The sequence below is a fragment of the Cynoglossus semilaevis genome, chromosome 4, assembly GCF_000523025.1.
Source record: "Cynoglossus semilaevis isolate Cse_v1.0 chromosome 4, Cse_v1.0, whole genome shotgun sequence".
NCBI lineage: Eukaryota > Metazoa > Chordata > Actinopteri > Pleuronectiformes > Cynoglossidae > Cynoglossus > Cynoglossus semilaevis.
Window position 1 is genome coordinate 18,808,379 of NC_024310.1, and position 23,317 is coordinate 18,831,695.

The 23,317-nt window shown below is 40.5% G+C and overlaps 1 protein-coding gene and 2 long non-coding RNA genes across 3 annotated transcripts in view; 1 reads left to right on the forward strand and 2 right to left on the reverse strand.

The window, feature by feature from the left end:
- The window catches only part of pdgfd (platelet derived growth factor d), a 47,631-nt gene extending 27,795 nt beyond the window's left edge, over positions 1-19,836 (forward strand). The window contains exons 4-7 of the mRNA XM_008309797.3: positions 6,210-6,269; positions 8,949-9,162; positions 15,649-15,866; positions 18,212-19,836. Of these exons, the coding sequence (XP_008308019.1) occupies positions 6,210-6,269; positions 8,949-9,162; positions 15,649-15,866; positions 18,212-18,346 (627 nt within the window). The 3' untranslated portion in view covers positions 18,347-19,836. The remainder of the gene's footprint in view (positions 1-6,209; positions 6,270-8,948; positions 9,163-15,648; positions 15,867-18,211) is intronic.
- On the reverse strand, positions 3,006-15,657 carry LOC107988517 (uncharacterized). The gene is made up of 5 exons (XR_001760015.2): positions 14,931-15,657; positions 9,898-10,045; positions 8,920-9,097; positions 8,420-8,500; positions 3,006-4,081 (listed from the first exon to the last, which is right to left on the reverse strand). It is a non-coding gene; the product is annotated as an uncharacterized LOC107988517 (long non-coding RNA).
- A 954-nt stretch (positions 19,837-20,790) lies between the features above and the next one.
- LOC107988516 (uncharacterized) overlaps positions 20,791-23,317 on the reverse strand; it is a 5,686-nt gene continuing 3,159 nt past the window's right edge. The window contains exon 3 of the long non-coding RNA XR_001760014.2: positions 20,791-21,103. This is a non-coding gene — a long non-coding RNA (uncharacterized LOC107988516). The remainder of the gene's footprint in view (positions 21,104-23,317) is intronic.

Consider the following 23,317-nt stretch of genomic DNA (forward strand, 5'->3'; position numbering starts at 1 on the left):
TGTCAGCCTCGGGTTCTTGACCAAAACTTTTCCCCCTGAAGGTATTAACTCAAAATACAGAAGTATATTTTACTGCAATATATGAAACGTTGACTGAACTGAGGAAAAAAAAAAGTTTGACAATTGCAAAAGTTTTGGGGAGCTGTCAAAAACCATTTGTCACTGTGGCGCTTGCGTTGTATTGTTGTTTAAAGTGTTGTTAAAGTTTTCCTCTACATTAGGGACATTGAGAAGTTTTTTTTTTATTATTATTTTGGCCTTTATATTCTGTTTAAAACGGTGAGCATCTTATAAAATCATTTATTCTTTGTATTAGCTCTAGCGCTAGTCAAAATAGCATGTTCTTGGGTTGTTACCGTATTTTCCAGAGTATGAGCCGCTCTGGAGTATAAGTCGCACCAGTGCCCTCTAGGGGCTGCCAGTGTGTGAAAATACCAAACATCTAAATTTCGAAGTCACTCCTGAGTCGCAAACCCAGCCAAAGGATGAAAAAAAAGTGTGACATAGTTCGGAAAATACGGTACATTTAAGGTACAGTGGTCCCTCGTTTATCGCGGTAGATAGGTTCCAAGGCGTGCCGCGAGAACTGAATTTCCGCAAAGTACTGCGCAGCCAATGACTGATTTTGCGTCTCTTCCACCGTTTCCGAAGGTGTATCCGCGGTAGTAGCAGGAACCGGCTCTTGTTTGCGAGTCTGTAAAAACGTGATCGGCAGTTGCTTCCGCTGCTTCTTTTTCCAGTCGAAGAGTAGCTTGTAGGCAGTCACGACGTCGTCGATTTTGTTGCAAAATTGGACCGATCGAACCATATCGTCGTCCCATTCGCGTGACATCTGTTGCAGATCCAAATCCGGGATACGGTACGTTTTATATATACAGTTTCAAAAACCCGCAAAGTCGTGAATCAGCGAAAGTTGAACCGCGGAATAGTGAGGGACTACTGTATCTCGTACGGTTTTAAATATGTTTAATCAATCCATGCTGCGGTTGGTGACTGGTAAAGCAGAGACAGGAAGCGAGGCCTTACATTCCAACGTCATCCATTATCACCAGGTCAGTTGAACAGAATTCCATGGAAAGCTCTGAAGAACATTAGTGACACAAAACATGCACAAAACACGTGACTGGACACAGCGATAGTTCCGTTGATTCCTACCACTGCTGCGCTGCACTACATCAGCCTTATCTCTCCGCTGCAGACGCTCGTCCCGCTTTGTCTTTGTTCAGTGACTTTTCTGTACATTTAAAGCAGGATTCGACGCGCGGAGCACATCCTGTTTAATCAACTCCACCCATTTATTAAACAGCTCCCCCTGTTTGTGTCTTCCCATCACATGCTCACTCAAACGCACCATCCTTTCAGCTACGGGCCGATGCCGCGTTCGAGCGCGGCTTAATTTAGCAGGTCTAATTTGTTCTCCGCAGACCTGTCGAACAGATAAGAGGGAGCAAGGAAGGAGACAAGAGAGAGGGAAGGAGGAAGAGAGACGACAGAGCGCGGGAAAGAGGTAGAGGAAAAGAGAGAGCAGGTGTCTGAGATGAATATCGAAATGTCAGCTAATAAGTAAAACAACCTGGACTCAGGGAGACAGAGACGGAGGCATTTTTGAAGCAGCGAGAAGGACGAGATGAGAAGAAAGCCCGGAGGAGAAGTGAAGCAGAGAAAATACAGAATGTGACAGGAACGGGAAGGAAAAACTAATGAAAAACTGCCTGGCATGTGTCAAACGTCCAAGTGAAATCCATCATTAGCAACATTGCTACAGTTAAAGGTGTGAAACTCCTCTCATGTACAGTTATAAAAACTGTGACTAAAAAAAAAACGTCAAAATGATAAAGCATTCACTCTAATCAGGCCCTGCTGATCTTTTCCTTTTCCAGGAAAATCCGTTTAAAACCAATTCAGAAAACTGCAGGTGTCAGTTACTTATTTTTTTATATCCCCGAAAAAGCCTTTTGTGCGAGTCGAAAATACAGAAGAAAATAATAGGAAAGCACTTCTCGGTGTTTGAAGTTGCATTCTAACAGAGCTCTTCAAGTTTTTTTTTACTGGAAGCGGGTCAATTTTCCTCTTATTGAGTATATCTCTGAGTTTTATAAAACGAAGTGGCTCTTCTACGACAGTCTGATCAGTGCAGAAAACAAGAAAATACTGCGGTTGGTTGTCAGTGGATTTGTTAGGCGTTAGGTTAGGAGTTCGCATTTCAAACTCGGAAAATGGGGTTACCTGAAACGTCTTGTAATAGATAAAAGAAAAATGACTGATGAAAATATTTATGTCAACTTATATTACCATTTGACTTTTTAATATCATCATTAAAACACCATCTTAAAAAATGTATTCTTTTACTTTCGTGAAACAAAGTCAAGTTTAAATAAATTTACAGCATATGAAAATATCTGATTGCAATTTGTTGATTGCGATCACGTGACAGCTACTAAAATGTTTCTGGGGTCACCAGAAATTTGTGATGTCAAAATAGGGTCAGAAGCCAAAAAAGGTTGGAAACCGCTAGTGTAGGCATTAATATATCCTTAAAATTGACAATACTGGGATAAGATGGTAAATAAATAAGAAATAAGAATTCAAAAAAAATTTTTTATAAATAAATAAAAAAAAAGATTATTCTACAGTAGTCCCTCGATTTTTGGCGGTTCATCTTTCGTGGATTCACGACTTGGCGGCTTTTTGAAAACTGTATATATAAAGTATACTGTATCCTGGATTTTCTGGAAAATTCTAGAAAAATTGCAATACAATATATAAATACCCATAAATTTCTCATTAAATCCATGCAATGCATCCCAAATGTACTACTTCTTCCAAGGTGTAACCTTTGGATATATAGCGACATAATATAACTCTATATATGTTAATAATAGAGTAAAGGGCGGGTTGTAAACAGTACAGGGAGGGTTTAAAAAAAACTCCATATACACGTTAAACAATTAAATAAATATGGTGTCACTGCTTTGCGGAAATTCAGTTCTCGCGGCTTCACAGAAACGAGGTCTGTATCATAACTGTAGCACACATTGGAGTCAAACACCAAACGTTTTACACACGACGTCCTACCACTTGCTGCACTTGTCACGCATTCCAGTTAATTACTATTTAAACTTTACAGAAAGTCAAATTGCTAAATTTAGGTGAACTAGCTAAAGTTAATTCTGCTCATTCAACCTATCAGTAAAGTCCAGAAGAAAAAAAAAAAAAACAAACAGAACAGCATTTCATCTTTCCTCTCCTCTGAACTGCAAATGGCCGAAGGTTTTAGAATACAGGAAATGCCCAAACATTCACAGCCTACTGACTTACTGTACTGGAGTGTGTGATCGCAAGGATTTTTTTTTTTAAGATAACGCAGCGCACTTCTTATGGTGCTTTTTCAAAAATGCATGCGAATCATAACGCATTTGAATCGACTCATGATGCATCGTGACATAACTTATTAGTTAGGATAAAGAATGGAAGAATTACAAGATAGGTGAAAATAAAAATACTTTTTTTCCTTGAATGTTAAGAATGATTTTTCTCTCTATTGTAATTGTTAAGATTTGTGATTTATTGAAAGAAGGAAAGAAGTGGGAGCTGAGGTTTTCTGCAGTGGGAGGAGCCAAGTCTGGTCAGCTATTTCTTATTTCCTACTGATATTTCACATTCAGTGTAAATACTGTGGCACATAAAAAGAAATCCAAACACAGGAATACGTAAACCCTTCGTTTCGTCTCTTCCTTTGTGCCTCCCCCCTCCACCCGTCCATCCCAACAGGAAAGCATTTGGCCTTCAATTGAAAATGGGCTTAGTCAGAGAGAGAGATGAGACTGCACAACTGAAGCCCATGTGATTTCTCTATTTATAACCTGTGCGTATTCTGGCTGTAAATGGGCTCCTTAGTCATGCAGGGTAAAACTCAACGGGGAAACGCCGCAGCCTTACTTACCATCTACCCACGTGGTGCACTCCTCGGTGGCTCTGTTGTCCAAAACGAGGGTCGGGAAGGGCAGTTCCCTGGTGTCGTCGCCACCGGACTCCGCCGTAAATAATGTTCCGTTTCCTCCGCTCCACTGAGTAATAACGTCTGAAATACAAGATTTAAAGACAAAACTTTGAGTTTATATATTATAGTTTACCTTTGACAAGAGAAACACATTATACTGTCGGGACCTGTACATTTGAACTATCATGTGAACTAAGATAAATGACATGTAAAAGTCATGCATAAAAGCTAATATGCTAAAATGTTTTTAAAATTTTCTACACCACCTATTGGGGAAACATGGGTATTGCAAGGAAAAGGCAGAAGTATAATGATAACATACATAAATTATATAATTTGGAAAAGTTCAGCGGGCCGGATTAAAAAGATGAACGGGCCGCATGCGGCCCCCGGGCCTTAGTTTGCCCATGCCTGTACTGGTGATGATAGTAACAAGAAGGATGCAGATTAATCAGATTAATAAAAGATCACTAAAAGTCACAATAAATCCTTATTGATTTATTGTGACTTTTATTGATCAACGTCAATACATTTCAGCATAAATGACAAATCGAGCTTCTTCTGAACTAGTCATTATCAACCGGTAGCCCACGGATTCAATCCGGTCAACTGCACTGTCCAATCCAGCCTGCGACCGGACCCCGAAATTGGGAGGATCAAAGAGAAAATATTGCGCTGTCCCCACTATTAAATCAACTGGGACTAAAATAACTCAGTATAATAATAGTTGTTTTTTTTTCTTCTTTTAAATATATATTTTTATTTATGTCATTAACATTTGGGACCTATATGATTGAAAGTAATGATTAAAAAACAATTACTAGATTCACATCTCAGAGAAAACATTCTCGCAATCTAATTAGCATGCGTTTCGAACTTATTTCGTGCACATGGAACACGGACAGAAATACAGGCAAAAACACGTTTGATAAACTCTTCATCCAAATGTTTCATTTTTTCCATTTTAAAAAGTGCAAGAAATATAAGAAGTGATTTTTACATTCTTAATTAACTAACAATATCCAGAGACCGCTTGGGTTCCATGGACCCTATTTTGAAGAACCTCTGATCTACCCTGGGATCTGTAGTAGGTGCGGGGTTCGTGTGATGCCACAAAGAGGAGCGGAGAGTAAATATTTGTCACGGTGACAGATGAGTGTGAGGTCAGTCCTCAGAGGTCACCTCAGGTTACCATAACTGTATATGTTTGGGTTCTCACATCCCCATTAAGTGGCCCAGATGTGCCCAGCGTGGAGTATTTGGCCTTAAAAGGAAAGGAGAAGAAGAATCTGTAAACATGACTTGAATCAAGAGAGAGAGAGAGAGAGAGAAAGAGAGAGAGAGAGAGAGATGACCCTATAGACACCCTCTCACTTACAGGAAACCTTCTGATCTCATTCACAGCTGGTCGGGTTGGGCGTTAAGTGTTTGAGTACATTCCTCCTGACCGACAGTCTTCAATGTCAGCTCAATTAAATTCAGACACACACACTCACACACACACCCTCGTGCTATCACAAAAGAGACAATGTGAGGATATTTTCTCCTTCACCCTGGTGTTTTTGGAGTCCAAAATAATTGATCATTTTAAAAAGTCTCAGTTGTTGTTTTTATATTGGGAACCACACAATATTTTCTCTTCTGATTTTGAATCCAGCCGCAGGCCCCCGTTCGGACGATGGGCTCTTTAGAACGTCTTGAAAGTTTTGATCGGAGATGATATTTGAGAATGCAGTAAAACTTTTGTTTGTGTGTGTGTATTTGTGAAAGAGAGGGAGAAAAATCTGACTGGTCAAAGCACGTTTGAGGGATAATCACTTGTTGGACTGACATATTTGGCACACCTGCACATTTTCAATCTTTCCCACTCCCACACACACACACAGACACACACATTCCTGGCTGACATGCTGTGACCAGCCTCTCTGGAAATTCTTCGCCGATTTGCTGACACACTGACAGTCCGTCAGTTAGACAGGCAGACAGCTGAATGTCTGTGGTAAAGTCAGATTACAGCACATTTGAACATTCGGTGTGCGACGTTTGAAGGCGCAGCGAGGGGGTCAAACTGGGGTTTTTCTTTTTTCTATGACGCTCTTTCCCAAAGGAAACGGATGAAATCCTACAATCATAACTATATATATATATAATTAATATATCTAATATTATAATGAATTATATTTCTCATTTCTGCCCTGCCTCCCCGCAGGTTGATGCCCCGCTGCCTGCAGCCAAAAACAACTGGGAAGCCGTCACCGCACTCATGTCGGTAGGTCATGCATCTATGCAAACGTGCATTTGTGTAACAATGCATATTTCATCCGAGAACACCTCACAAATCAATAATTCACCCTCGAAAAAAGTAAACACTGGCTTAGCTGTTAGCTTAGTGGCAGCCAGGCCAGGGCACACACCATGTTTTTAGCTTTTCAGTTTGTTCGAAATGTCTGTACATACGTGTAAAAAAAAAGTCACAATAAAGTAAAAACGTACAGGCTAGTGATCGAATTACTGCTGGTTCAGTTCACCTGCTGGGCCAAGAACCAAGAACCAAGAAACTCCCTGACTGCTTGGAGGTGTAAAGCACCGCCCACTCCTATGTGTTTGGAGGAACAATAATTAATTATTGTCTTATCCAAGTGGTTCCTAACTTTTTTTTTTTTTTTTTTTAGCTTGTAACATATCACAATTTCTCCCCAAGGTTAAATACAACTGTCTTATCAGTAGAATAATAATGCAATAAAAATGTAATAAACTGTAATATACAACCTTATTACAGTATCACATGTACACGGTGTATACTATGGTTTGTGGTTTTGCTATTATTGGTGTCTTTTTTAATGTGGAATTTGTACTTTATTTCTAGTTTTTAATCTGTTTATATATATATATATATATGTATATATATATATATATATAGTATATTATTTCATTTCATTTCTGTGTTGCTTCACCCACCGTTCATTTTTCCACAAGAGTGCCTTGTAATGTGGGATCAATAAGGTCTTTTCCTTTTATAAACATGTTATTAAAAAAAAATCCAATTCGGATGCATGCCCACATCGAATGGTTAGAGCATTTATTTTTAATGATATTCATATGTCAACATTCCAAACCCACATTGCTTTAATGCGCAGGGTTTTCTGCTACGTGACCCCTGGCCCCCACGGCCCTCATTTGCGTAGCAAATAGAGACACAGAATTAAAAAAAAAAAAGTCCAGGGTAATGTGGGCCGACGTCACCCTCCCACACAGATTATACTGATCTGTCACAGCGCCTGTGTTTATCATGCATGTACAGTAGCTGGCCATGCAGTACGACATGCTTCCTTGGACTAATATGTTAATAAGTACATGTAATGAGTGTCATTTTTACTCCAGTGACATCACGTGCATGATTGTGATAATTACCCTTCACTGCGTTATGGCATTTAATGTGCACGGATGCATAGTGACTTCACTTGAGTGTGTGTGTGTTCCATGTGCGCTCTACGTCACATACATTAGTGTGTGTTTCTGTCACGCACAGTGTTGGTTTTTTTTTTTTTTTCGTCTCTGGTTTTTCCTGCATTATATTTCAAGGAGTTTCTTGTTATTTACAGTTGATGTAAAAAAAAAAAAAAGTGTTTTTCAATCTCATGATGATGTTTCTGAGATCCTAAACATTTACTCTACAAAGTACAAACTATTCAGGATGGTGACAGTAATGGTCTATAATAGCAGGGGTCAGCAAGTTCTTCAAATAAAATGAAATAAAACTAGTGAACAAGAGGGTCAGAAAATGTAGTGTTATTGTCCTTTTTGAATCAGTTACACCTGCAACGATATTCAAATGGGTGCAGTGACGATGCCACCTGGCTTGTATGTCCCAGAACTAATTATTATTACATTGTTTGTTTGAAGTCTGTAGCTCTCTGTATTAATAAGTGCCCTTGAAGTAGCTCTCAGTTTCAAAAAGGTCGGTGACCCCTGGTCTATAGTTTTGGTGCAACTTACATATTAAAATATATAATTTCACGTTCGTTATTTTCACACTGACAGCCGCTAGAGGGCGCTCTAGGCTCGTGTACGAGTATCTGCTACTCCATCACTGAAAATGTACTTGTATGTTATTTTCACTCTGACAACCACTAGAGGGCACTCTACTTGGCCGATGCATTTTTTTGGCTGGTGCGATTTATACGACAAAACAACAGAGCAAACAAAAGTGTATTAGTTTAAAATCAAGCCTGTGGGGCATTTGCGAACCAGAAGTGGTGCCAGAGCTGGGAGTTTGAGATTGAAATACTGTCATGTAGAAATAAGAATAACAATAAACGCTCAAACTATGGGTTAAATTTCACTTGTGTAGATCAGCTCCCAGGTCGGATTCAATCTACGAGTCTCTGCTGTGACTGTGATGATTTCCTGATCAGTTACCTTTGTCCTCGTGCCGAGATGGAGGTCGGTGCTGGTAATGGCAGCCCATGCTGTCAGCATCTGATTGTGATTGTCGTCCATCTAGATAAAAAGCAGCAGAGATTGTCATTATTGAACTGAAATCGGCGCAGAAAAAAAAAGAAGTGACAATAAAATAATGAACATATACCAAACAATTAAAAGCATCTGATTTTAAGATCAGATAACGTCTGTCTTTTTTTTTTTTTTTTTTTTACTAAACTTTAGGTCATTTTGAAGGAATACCTGCCACACCAGAAAAATATTATTTTTAAATCTTATCACAGATCCATAAATATCCAAAGAGACAGTGAATTCATTTTGCTGAATTTTCCACCAAACAGGATTTTAGCGAAATACATAAATACTGACCACAGTACCAATTAGTACATCAAAAAACCCATGCACTGCTGCACATATCGACTCCTGAGATGAATAACTGGAGCCTGAGTTGTAAATAAGCGCGGCTGTAATCACATCACCTTGACCTATGGTCCTCCGCTCATTGCAGGACAGCATTGGAGGGCAGATGCAGGCCCCCGTCACGGCAGTTCCTTTATCGCTGGATGATCTGGACCAGACCATCGCTGCTTTTGACACTGTGGAGCAGCTCCTGAGATCCTTCAACCCAGACACGTGGAGACAGGAGCTGGACAGCATCTACACTCAAACACACTTACATTACATATCCAGGGCCTACCACCTGGCCAGCAGGCACAACAAAGGTAAAGCAGTTCATTTAAATTCGGACAGAATTGAACGTCGTTTACCATTAACAAGCCCCACGCAGGTCTGCAGTCTGGGATATATTTAATCAATTAAGCTATGAGAAAGTAATTTAATGTTTTTTTTTTTTTTTTTTTTTTTGCCCGTGACCATATTCTTGAGATGATGGTTAGGTCCAGGACAAATGAAGGTAATAATTGCTGAAGAGTTACTAATGAAAAGCGAGTGGAGGCTAATGAAAATGTTTTTGGGGCTTTTATTATGAAGGCGTTTCCATTAAATTTAACACTGAAGCCAAGCACTTCCAAACGCAGTGAAGTAGTCTGAACAGGAAGTTTCAGACGTTACACATAGTCACCCTGCGTCTGGGATTTTTTTTGGTTTGATTTTACAGGTCGATTAAGGAGGCAAGAGGGAGAGGAGGTCGCTGTTAGACATGTTGAATTAAACCTATGCAGTGTGGGGGGGGTGCTGTCTGGGGCGGGGGAGTTGGGCGTGAGAGGCGTTCAATGGAATATGGTGCTGCTATAATGCTTTAATGATAAAAAAAAACCTCCAGTCACTAGGGGGCAGCAACTCATAGAGTGGTTTGTACAGACAAGAAAATACATATAATCAGGTTCTCAGTAGTATTTCAATTCAAGGGTAGGGGGCGCGAACAAAACGCTGCCCCCTAGTGGGTGTACAGTACGACAGAAAATAATATCAGATGAGAATTTTAAATTCTGTTTTACCGATGTGCTATGGATGCTATGATGCTTCACAGAAGAGATTTCTTTTTGGAAAAAGAGCTGAGACCACGAATGAATGCCTTGACCTTGAAGAAAATCTCAAACAGCAGGCGGTCCGTCCTCACAGTGTCCGTTGCAAAATCAATGAACACTGCAGTGAAGAGAGAGAGAGAGAGGGTCATGATTTAGTCTTAGGCCACGTTCACACTGCAGGGATTTTTTTTTTGCGCCGTTGTTTCACATTATACGTATTTTTAAACACTCGGCGATGTGAACGTTCCCGGGCCCTGTAGACGTGACGTTACAAACGGAAGTGAATATGGACGTCACGCATGTCAGTGTATCGATTTGGACGTTGCTGTGCGATCAATGTCGGTCAATTTGATCGCTTTGTCGTCCACTTTCCCCCGGGGCTGAAAGAGACAGACCTCCGATGGTGGAATTCCAGTGATCAACAACATTGTTTTTATTCCATCGCAAATTTTAAGTCAAAATGTGCACCCATCTTTGGCTAGGATTGTCCAGTTAACCTAATCCGTGCAAACGCGTGGACACACATTGGACAAACTTGGGATTGAAGACGCATACTGATCGTGTTCTCGCCTTGAGCTACGAGTGATCATTTTACCAACAGGTGGCACTTGTCACCTTTCATTCACCAACTCCGATCAACTTTCATTAAACCGCCAAATTGTTTTCGGTCCATCTCCTTCGGCTACCGTAAAAACGTAATGATCCAACACAGGGGGTCAAAGCGAAGGCCACTCCTCATACTAATGGAGGTCAGGAAAGGTCAATGACAACCACAAACGTGAGTCCAGAAGGTAAACTCGTAAAAGTGGTTCTTTAGAAATATGTTTTTTAAACACAGCCTAATATAAAATGCAAACTGCACCATTGATGACTGGGACTGAGCTAATTGCTAATTTAGCGTTCCATCACAGTCATCTTGATTTACAAACACAGAGGGTCAACATTGTGGGTTTATCCATGCGGTCCATTCAATCCAATCCAGTCTTTGTGCACATTATTATGTTTATTTAAACGTCCTATTTTTTTTTTATATATATATATATAGTCCACGTAAATGATTTGCAACAAACGAATAAATAAACCTCCACGAACATATGACGTAACTTCGGCGCCTGAGTTGTCGCTTCATTACATGAACCGTTGCCCCTGCTGGGGTTCAAATAATGAGCCCATGGCAGATTTAAGGTGAGACGGCAACAGCAGTTCAAGGCAATTCTTTACTGAGAAGTCAGTGTCAGTGACCCGCAGTCACACAGGCAATAGATTTTCTCTTTTCCTCGGGATCCACAGCCAGAGTAGACGTTTCGGTGCTTATTAAACTACACGTCATTCAAGCCCCAGAATATGCTCAAGGATGCGTGTGAATATCTCCATATCTAATTATTCGCAATCCCATTCCTTCAGCCTCCTCCTCCTGTGTGTTTCCTCTCTTTCTTTGCTATCTTTCTACGCCCCTCGCCCCTCGGGGGGCTTTTCTTGTTCTTTAGTAAATATTTGAGCTTGACAGCAAATCTATCCGTATTTATCGAAGCATACGTGCTCCACTGGCACGAGCTAGCTGCGGTTGAGAGAAGTGAGAGTGTGCAGCGGCGCTCCACTGAGGTGCCGGGGATCTTTGATACTCTCCACCAGTGCAGTTCCCTCTAATTGGAAATTCAGTCTGTGCAGCCGAGCAGAAATCTGCCAGAGTCAGCAGCCCAGCTTTGTTTTCATTAACACACACACACACACACACACACACACACATCCACCTCTGTTACCTTTGAAGGACAGCTCTGGTCTGATCGTGACACGAAATGAAAAAAAGAAAAAGAAACTGAAGTCAGAACCAAACTTGAACGGTATATGTATATATGCATGTGTGTATATGTGTATATATTTTGATTTATATTTATTAGGAATGTCCAATATCAACTTTTTGCCGATGTTATCCAAACGCTTAATTTCCGATTCTGATATCAACCCCGATACCCATATAGTGGGGCAGTGATTGGTTAAAACGGCGTTTCTCGATTATTTTTTGGCCCCCTAGAGGACAGAATTGAAATACTATTGAGCGTCTGGTAATATTTATTTATTTATTTTTACAAACCACTGTTATTGAGCGTCTGGTAATATTTATTTATCTATCTTTACAAACCACTGTTTGTGTTGTGTTCTCGCACCATCATTCTGCATATAATCATTTGATTATCAATATAGATGAATAAAATGAGCTGCAATGCTGCCATCTAGTGACTAGAGGCTTGTTTATCGTTTGTAATGTTCTGTTCGTGTGTTATGAAGGGGTTAACAGTTAAGGCTATGGGAGAGGGAGTGAGGAGGTGTGGTCAGTGAGTGATTGAGGACAAGAGAGTGCAAGAAGAAAGTGAGAGGAGGAAATGGCGTTTTTTTGGAGACGCTAGGTTGAGAGGAATAAAGGAGTTTAGAACGAGTTACTGCAATTTGTGTTTCAAAAAAAATTCTTTAGAGTTCTTTGGTATCTGACTGGTCTGTCGCCGGGGCTTCGCACTATTTTTAGAGCCCACAACATTTGGCGAAACCCAGGCATTATCGGGTTTTTATTATCAGAGGAAAAACCGATAACGATTCTTACTGATATTACAAAATATGCTAATATCGGATCGATAATATGATTCGGCCGATATCATCGGACATCCCTAATATTTTTACATATTTTGCTTTAACAACATTTGGAACAAATTCGTCAGTTTGTCTGTGTATGTGTATATGTAAATATAAATATACAGTACGTGTGCATTTACATATGTAGAGGTAAATGTGCAAATACATTCTCATTGTGTTCTTGTATGTATGAGGCCAACAAGTATATAGATATATTTAATTGTTAGAATTTGTTGTGTTTTTATCATTTGCGCTGCGTGTGTGTGTATAGAGTATGACGTCGAGTGCTTTAAAAAGACAGCATGGAGGATGTTGTTGAGAAAATTAAAAAAAAAATAAATCACAAAAGTTTAAATTGTAATTAAATGTAAATATATCACAGTCAAAGCCTTTCTACAGTCTTATAACCTGGATGCAGTACCTAATGCAAGGCTTCTTGAGCCTTGCAGTGCAATTTTGTACAAGTACAAATGCCAAATACGCTGCAAAAAAAAGCATAAAAAAACACAAATGCCAAATACGCTGCAAAAAAAACATAAAAAAACAAAAACAAAAATTCATACCTGAATGTTTACGGCCTAAAAATGTAATAAATAAACAGCAGAAATATGTTTGTCTTATCTACACAACGAGGTTCAAGTCAAATATTAAACTAAAGTTGAATACATTCATTGCCTATAATTTAGTCAGTATTACTTTTAGTAAAAAATATACTCGTTAATCTTCTTTTCAGTGCCGCTGCTTTGACTTTAATATCACTGTATAAATAAGGACATATGTGTCACGGTGCGTGACCTCAGCACCTAGGACTCTGTAGGTCCTCACTCTGTCTGGGACTTTCCTGCACAGCTGTACATGACAATCAGCGCTGTAATCACTTTGTTTTCTTCTGATGCACCTCCATGTTTAGAGGTTAGGGGTCTCGACTGTTTGATGAGTTAAGTGTCTGCTTCCCCTCTCTTTCTCCTCCGATCACAGCACAATATGAGTCACACTTTCATGCTGTCTGCAGACTGATTGTGGATCCAGTACGTTCCTTTAGTTCTCTAAGAACACACGCCGACTTTTCTGCCCAGGCAAAATCATCTTGCACAAATAAGTAGCTGGGATTTCACAACTTTAAAACCACATATTAAGTTTTGCCTGAGGAGCAACTATTGCAACCGCTGACTTGAGTTAAGTAAACACTTGTCGGGACTTATCTTTTTTTATCATTCTTTTTAATGTTGTTTTGACAGGAAAATTCCATGTTCTTAGTTTTGGCCTCAGGGATGAATTATACTGAACAACAAGTGCATTTATATAAGGTTTTTTTTTTTTTTCTTTTTCAGACAGTCGGTGTCGTCTGGACTTAAAGACTGTAGCAGAAAACTGTATAGTGCTGTGATTCCCAAGTTTTTTGGCTCCTTATGACATCACCAATATGTCACGACTGCAAAGACTTGTTTATTTTATTTGACTTGTGCAGTCACGTTATCAAGATGCGCCGGCTCAGACTTAGATGCTGCATTTCATTTGTACTTAATTTATTTTTATGAAAGTGAGAGAATACAGTGGTTTGAGATCGCGTCTGGTGTTTTTTTTTTTTTTTTTTAAATCATAATTTTACAAAGAATAGTAATTTGTTGAAAAAATATTTTTATCTTTTTTTTTAATTATCATTTACTAGATATTTTAGGCGAACTCTTTTGAATTCCATGCGACCCCATGCGGGGTTGCGACCCCGAGGTTGAAGACACACTGGTATAGGCCATGAAAACGTATCAATAGTTTTTTTTAATTATTAAAAAATAATTAGTAAAACCAATTAATACAATATGCTACATATACGTTTTAGCGAAAATATACTTAAAGGGTGTATTTTTTAACAGTTTTTTGTTAACGTTAAAGTGATCAGGTTTTCCAAATCTCTGATGTGGACCATTATGAAATCAGAGCAAACATGACATTTTTTAAACCTGTTAAAACTATTAAAAAAAACTGAATTAACATTTGAAAGGAACTAGATTCCAGTTCTTGTGACCTGGTCCGAGTGTCGTTCCCCAGAATTCTACAAACGAGGAATATCTGATGGAAACATCACTTTCAAAAGTGTTTAGCGCAGAGGCTTCAAACTCCCGGCCCGGGGACCACTTACAGCCCACGAACTCAAAACATCTGGTCCGTGATTAGATGTCAATAATAATGTTGCCCTTCAGTGATCTTTCTATTAAGCAGTTTAATTGGTCCTTTAAGAATGAAAAAAATATTTACAGGGTATTTAGAGTATTTCTATTTAACAAAAACATGTTTTTAATATCTGGAGACCTTTGATGCAAAGAATTTTCATGAATTACTGGGGTTTTTTTTTCAATTTGTCAAAGAACTTTTTGACATACCCTCATAGTGATGTTGGTTGTCGGGGGTTGCTCGTTCTGAAGTCATAGGAAGTATTTCCATGATCCGGCGAAGGCGAGAAAAAATCCTCCGAAACTTGGGGAAACAAGTTCTCTCGAAAGGTCGTTAAATGTCAAACACGCTGCTGGAAGCAAATACAAACATAAACAAAACACAAAGTTTACCACAGGGCACTTTATGTTGGTCGACACGGTCTAGTTTATTAATTGTAGAGTGGAGTCAAATGTATTTTCCGTGCCTGAGCAGGAACTTGAAGTCTTGTTGATCATCGCCGTGTCTCGAAATCAGTTCAGTTCTCTGGGAATTAGCTTTGATTCATTCGCAGGCCAAACCAGTCACCGAAGGTCATCGGTGGATTCTAGAGGTGATTTTTCTCCATAGTCATGAGTCAGGACAAAAGGCCACATGCAAACAATATACAATCTACAATCAGTCAGTGTCACCTGCTCCCCCGCTGGCCTTTACTCTGTCTTTCTGACAGTCGTCTGGACGGAGGAAAATTAACCACGCGTAGCATGGTCCTCCTCTGTCCATCTGTTACGTTCTGTCCTGATTGACATCTCTGTTTGTACCGAGACGTAAATACAAAACCAACCAGTCGTTCTGGGAAAAGATGCTATTAGATAGAAGAGTTAATAACTGGTATGTATTTGTAGACTTTAACAAAATCATGCCTCCGTTTCTCTTACGCTCGGGCAGTCGACCTGGACCGACTCTACGATGACGTCAAGCGGTACAGCTGCACTCCCCGCAACTACTCCGTCAACCTGCGAGAGGAGCTGAGGACAACCAACACCGTCTTTTTCCCTCGATGTCTGCTGGTCAAACGCTGCGGAGGGAACTGCGGCTGTGGAACCGATAATTGGAACAATGGCTGCACGTGTCAGGCCTCGAAGACGGTGACGAAATTACACGAGGTACGAGCGAAGGATACACACACACGCACGTGCTTGCTTGCTATCACTGTTGTATTGAGCGGCCAAGGGTCAACTGAAAACGTGCTTGCTTGCTATCACTGTTGTATCGAGCGGCCAAGGGTCAACTGAAATGACCGGGATATTACATGTTAGTTAATAATTATTGGGTTTATTAGTGGTTGAACGAGCGATAAATCTTTAGTTTTGCTATTATTTAACGCAATGAACTGCAATATATTCAATCAGCTATTTTTGCGAACTTATTATAAATTTGGTAGATGAACTGAATAAATAAAAAGAAATAGGTGAACCCAGATATATATACATATATATCTATAAATAAATGTACATATATATGTGCATATATATAAGTATATAATATAAATATATATTTATTTAAACATACATGTTCATTAAATGTATATACATATACATACGTTTATAACGTATTTTTTGGACTATATGTCGCTCCGGAGTATAAGTCGCCCATGCGCCCTCTAGTGGCCGTCAGTGTGAAAATAACGATCATGTAAATCTCCAGTGGTACAGGACTAGCAGATACTGGTACACAAGCCTAGAGTGCCCTCTAGCGGCTGTCAGTGAGAAAATAAACAGGTGAAATTATACATTTTAATAAAGGAGTCGCACCAGAGTATAAGACTTGCTTACCTAGCCAAAGGATGAAAGAAAGTGCGACTTATAGTTCTGAAAATACGGTACATATATGTACGTAAACGTACATATATGTACATTTTCACTACATTCCCAGATTACTGGTATGACACAACAGTAGAATATATTCAATTTTTGACTTTTTTGTGAATTTACTTTTGACTCAAACTTCATTGTAGGAACCTCATTGTGAAAGTAAAGCAGCGGTCCCTCCCAAAGCTAAGAAGCTAACATTCAAAATGAGCAGTGACTGGTTGAAGAGGGCTTAAGATTGTGATTGTGCGTGCGTGTGTGTTTGTGTTTGTGTGTCAGTCAGTCAGCGTTGCTGATGCACAGTAAGGCAGGGAGAAGTCGGAGAAATTGGGCGTGCAGTGGCAGGAGCTGCATCAACAATGAAGCAGCAGTGCACAGCTGCCTCTCACACACTCTCACTGCTGCTCCTCTGAAAGTTCTTCTCTGTTGGGCCCGTCGGTCTCTCCACTATCAGTCTCAGTGCACCGGTGGTTTTTTTTTTATCACTCTGCGCACTCTTTACTGCCATTTCCTTTGATTCTTTTTTTTTTTCTTCTTCTTTTTAATGAAATATATTTCTAGGGACAATTGGCCCGTCAGCACTGAATGCGACGGTAGGTTAGGGTTTGAGATTCAGTTTGGAGTTATGATTAGAATTGGGATCAGATTAGAGCAGTACTTCTCAAATAGTGGGGCGGGGCCCCCCTGGGGTAGCACGGTGATGTTGCAGTGGAATATGGCACGCTGGACATAAGTGGTACCACTGCTGTAATGCTTGAAGGATAACAAGCCTCCAGTCACTAGGGGGCAGTAACTCATACAGTGGTTTGTACAGATAAAAATATACACGTTATCAGGTTCTCAATAGTATTTCAATTTGCAGGCGTGTGGGTCGGAGGGGGGGCGTGAAAACATTTCTGTCCCCAAGGGGGCGCATGACAGACAATAATTGAGAACCACTGGATTAGGGTAAGGACTAGGATTAGCCGTATATTTGTCTGACTGCCACAAAATAAGAGTCATATTTTTACATGAGCTGTCTGAAAATTAAATAACTGCAAAATTCGAAATACAACATTTATTAACTTTAATACTCATTAAAAAAATTTAAAAAATTTAAGTGTTGAGAGGTTGCAAATCAGATTGTGATATTTTTCTCTCTCTCTCTTCCATCCTGTATTCTTTGGTCTGGTAACGTCTGCTGGACAATACTTCACTTGCAGGTACTCTGCAAGTGAAGTATTAGTCAATATAAAATCCTAACTCCAGAGCAGTGGTTTGTTATTACAAATTTAAAAAAAATGGCTTTTAAAATTTCTGCTTTCTAAAAAAAAAAAAAAAAAAAAAAATCTATTTATACAATCTAATCTATATTTAATCTCTTCCTCTTTAACTCAATGTCAACTTCTGGTGACAGGTTCAATCCATCACAGTGGGTAGTGTGTGTGTGTGTGTGTTTTACTTCTGTTTATTGATGTAGTTCAGCTGTAGCTGTAAATGATGTCTTTTAAATATGCTTCTCTTTAGGATTTGAAGTGTAAGGTCCTCTGCTACGTTGGAGATATAATTTATACTTTTGTCAATACTGTAGTAGTACAACGTAACAGTTCAAACTCTCCCTCACCTCATTCTTCGTTTTTTTTACGCTTTGCCTCCTCCAGGTGCTCAAGTACGCCCCGGAGGTCGCCGCGCATCGCTACCATCGCAAGCCGCGGGTGCGTTGGGTCATAGACGAGATATTCCTCGTGCACCACGAAACGTGCGAGTGCTCGTGTCCATCTCAGCCTCCCCGCTGAAACACCCCAGAGCTTCAGGGGCATCTGGAACTGTGGGGTTCCTATTTTGCAGAAAAGACTTCCTAATATAACAGCATGGCAGAGACGTTACCAAAAAAAAAAAAGCAGCTCAGAAAGAGTCATCCTAATTTCTGCAAAGACCGACTTCATAAATGGCTTTTCCCAACTCGGACTTTCTTCATAATCAAATAAACACCATATGTTCACTTTACTACTAGGAATTCACTCTGGACAAACATTTGTTTCTCCAAAAATAGACATCCACTTGCATTAAAAGTGCTTAAAGCGCTGCACTCTGTATGCCGACAAAATGATGATTAACAACAGTCGAAATGGAACTACATGTGTGTATTTGTGTCTGCAAGTATGACTGTACTTTAACGCGGCGGTCCCCGACCCCTATTGGCGCCACGGACCGGTGTTTTCTGAATATAATAATACACGTTAAGCCAATAACACACATGCATATGATTCTATGTTAAAAAAATTATGTAAGTTATGCATTTTTTTCTGTGCGACCCGGTACCAATCGATCCCTGGACCAGTGCCGGTCCACGGCCCCGGGGGTTGGGAACCACTGCTTTGATACACAAGCAAAGAGATTGAAGACACTGCAAACCAAATATCACCTTGCACTAGTGGCTCCTAACATTGTCCAGCAGCGCCACCATCCCCCCCCCCCCCCGTCGACAATTCACGGCTTCTGCTTCAATGCTTCACTGAACTGTATTTAAAACATAACAAGAACAACTGTTCTCCTTGATACAAAAAAAAAAAAAACACTGCCAACCAGTGAAGTTTCTTAATGTGACATAAATCAAGAAAAAAAATGAAATGGAAATGAAGTAGCTTGTTGACCCCCCCTGTATTAGTTTGTGCCCCCTGGAAGGACCCGCCCCCCCATTTTGGGAACCACCGCCATCTAAGGAATGGACCTTGCCGCATCACAACTGCAACAGCTCTGTGCCCACTAGGATTCCAGTACTACGTATTGTCCAAAAACTGTAGTAATTTATACGCATTTGTCGTGTTTCGGCTCGTAAAGAGCTCTTTAATTTTGACAACATTCCCAAATTCCGGAATACCTTCCAGATTCATTCACCCATTCCTTTTTGCCTCTCTCCTCCTCACTGACCCCGTCTCTGACGCCCGCACGATCTCCCCCCATCTTTCACCACCCTCACTTTGCAAACGTCCGAGGACCGATCATTTACCTCGATGCAGTTCAACTGCAATAGCTCCGTCCCCCCTGAGGGGGCCCCACCCTCCGCTTTGAGAACCACTGCCTTACAGCTATACAACAAACAGGTCTAATTCAGGCGATATGAACTAAGCTGCACGGCAACACTATGACTCAGGGGTTTCCATCACTCCCAACGGTGCAAAAACTGTCGTCATTTAGTTTCATTTATTTGATGGTTTTTTTTGCCAACATTCCCGCATGGAAACCTGGGAATATTTTCACGCTTCCATTGTCATTCCAGTTTCATTCCCCCCCCCCCCCCCCCCACCCTCCTCCTTCCTCACACTGACTTTGCACACATCCCAGGATATGACTGATCAGGCCGCTGAGCCGAGCCCATTTCTCCGGGAACATTCCAGGCATTCCAGCAACTAACCGGAATTCTGCTCTCACAGATAAAACCGCAAATTTGAGCGGCAGAGATAAAACAGAGGAAAGTTATTCAGAGAGAGAGAGAGAGAGAGAGAAGAAGAAAAAAAAGTGGGGAAGATGAGGGGGGAAGTTCTTTTTTTCTTAGGTTAAAGAATAAGCTGCTTATTTGTCCATCGAATGTTCTTCCCGATCAGGATTTGTTATATACAAAAACGTTGAAAGGTCCACAGAGATGTCAGTCGTTTTGTCAACAGAATAATTGTAAGTCCATCAGTGACTGAGATTTCACCTCCGAACCAAACACAGTGAGCTTCGGCTTGCTGGAAAAAAATTCTGTAAACTTTGCAAAAATAATTTATTGTTTTCTGTTTTTCAGCCTTGTTTTGATAAATAAAAGTATTTCGAGCAAACCCTGTCATCGCCGTGGTTACTCTTACTCTATTACTTACTTTATTTTGAAAATACTAGTCTTTCACTGTTTTTTCGATTTTTTCTCTTTTTTTTTTTATTTAAAATTGTCAAAATATATTCAGGTGAGAGTTGCATCCTCTGAGAGTTGTGAATAATGAACCTAAAGAGGTTGCGGTACCTGAAGAAAAGCCCATAAAAACACAAGGAGAATATACAAAACCAGGTTAGATCATTAGTTGACCCAGGGCTAGAACTGTTGACCTTGTTAAAATGAAGGTCAGCGGTTGACTCTTGAACTAGTAGAGTGATGTGTTTGCGGCACTGAGGAGTTCCTCCGAGGTGTTAGCCGTTTAAATCCACCAACAGAGGATGAAGAAAAACAAGGGAGAAAACTCCTCCGAGGTGTTAGCCGTTTAAATCCGCCAACAGAGGATGAAGAAAAAAAAGGGAGAAAACACCGGAGAAACCAGAAGATAACACAGACTCTGGGGGCCACACGGTGGTGAAGTGGCAAATGCTCTTGCCTTACAGCGACATGATCAAAGGTTTGATCCCCGGTGGTAACTGATGGTCTTGGTTTGAATGCTTTCTCTATGTACACTTTCTCTAAGGACACTTTTAATATCGTACCTTGTGATAAACTATCCAGGTTGAGACGGCGCCCTCGTCTGACAACTGCTGGCCTTCGCGACTCCGACGTAACGTATAGTGAATCGAAAGTGTCGTCTGTCCTGTGGAAATAAAAAGCAATTGAAAACAATGTTAAAACCTGTTTAGATAATGCGTTACAAGCACATCTATGATCTTTAAGATGATGTCTCACAAAGCCAGACTCATTTCCACAGTTCGCTGATGGTGGAAAATGGTCTGATAATAACATTATCATTCTGGTACACCGATCTAAAAAGGCTCCGGGGTGGTTGCCTAATGCATATGGGAAGACAAGCAACGCCAAAACAATGCACCGTCTGAATCACCATCACCATTGAAAGTTGCTATTTTCGGCGTGTTATTAGGCCGCGCTTGTTTTCCTGATGCACAATGAAAATGCCTCCTGAAATAGGAACTGGATGGCAGACTAATATCCGTGGTCTAATTCCAGGAATCAGAGTGAGTCACAAATTGTGGGACAATTAAAGTAAATGAAGTTGCTCGGTGTCTGGTTCTACCTAACGCCGCTCCTGTTTGATGATATGAACCTGCTCAGTTAATGACATTCAGAGTGACCTTTTAAAATGGAGGTTTCTAACTGTTTTTGCTTGTAATCACCAAGAACGGAAGCCTGTTTCCACTTTGTTTGTCTCTGAATTCCAGTGGGCGATGCGCGGTGATGACTAACTTTCACTAACTTTATAAAGATGAATTTTGAGATTTTTTTTTTTTTGCTTTTAGTTTTGCATATTTTTCTTGACATTTTTAACTCCATCAGTTGGATGGCGGTTTCTTACACATCTGCCTTACACACAGAAGGTCCTGGGTTCGAGCCCACGAGAGAAAGCACATATTTAATGGCGCCTCCCGTGAAAGTCTGGGTAGGATGCAAAGACTAACACTGAAGTGTCCCATGTTGGGACGAATAAGGGACTTCAAGATAAACACAAACATCTTCCTGTTGTTATTTGCCTTTTTTGTTGCAGCAATATATGGACGAAAAGTTTTTATTTTCATTTTTAAAAATTGATTTATCTCAATCAATCACGATTAATTCTGATCGTAATTAATTCACTTTTCGAATAATCCCAATTCATTGCAGTTAGTCCTCACCGACCTGTGATGAATCGCAAGAAAAATCACAAAACTATGACCAGTCCAACTCTTCTGATATGATTTTTTTTTTTAAAAAGATGCTCAATATAAGGTGAGAACTTCACACCAGTCCACCTCTCCTTCCAAGAAGACGGCCCTTTTTGAAGCGGGAGCGAGCGAGGTGGAGGAGGGAAGGAGTTACCTTCAGTCAGAATCCAGGGCTGTTGCATGGAGACACACAGACAGATGATGAGTAGGAGGAAGAGAGGAGATTAAGTCATCGAAGCGTGGAAGGGGGGAAAAAAAAAAAAGAAGTGGTGAGAATGTGACGCATAACTGAGAAACGATGTAGCGAAGACAGCGCTGCTTCCCCGCACCAGCCTCTGAAGTGACAGGCAGCAGCCGTGACTGGGAGGACAGGTCTCCATTTGTCCACATCCACAGGAAAAACAGGAGGGGACATCTTCACGGCACTTCACTTTCTCCCTGTGCTCACTTTGACTTGCCTTCACACATTGCACCTCCGCTCCTCCGCTCCTCCTGACCTCCCGTCCCAAAGTGCCATCTTCTCCCTCGTTCACACTACATTATAGAACAACGTTCATTTAGGTATGAATATTAGATCTTTCTGGTGAATAATGGACGACGTCTGTATGTGAGGAAACTGCCGACACAAGAAGGAAAAACGGACGCAGGCACTTGTACATTCCCTCGCGCTTTTTCAGCCCCCCAAAAAAAAAACGTCTTTCTCACTTCCACGCTGTTTCTTCAGATAAATTATTAACTTTAGGAGCGAGTCAAGACGAAATGTGTGTATCTCTGCCGTCTCTGCCGAACTGATATTCCGTGGCGCTGCCGGTCCGCAGCGACAGGCCGCGGTGTACTGCCGCTGACATTGTATTACAGCTGTATTTTATTTTTGTCAGTACAAACAACTTCTTCTGAGATGGGGTACTTTATTGACCTTTGTTATTGCATTTCATGGCTCCGGGATATACTGATATATTGTATAAATGACTAGTGGAGGTATATGGGCGTCCCTCGTGTGACATCTAAGAGATGGAAGACATGGGGGGAGGAGAGGAGAGGAGAGGGGAGATTGAGAATTTTTTTGTCTGACTTTTTTTTTTTTTTTTTTTCCCAAAATAGCAGGTTTGGCGAATTAGTTGGCCGTAGTGCTGTGCTAAAGGAAAAGTTGC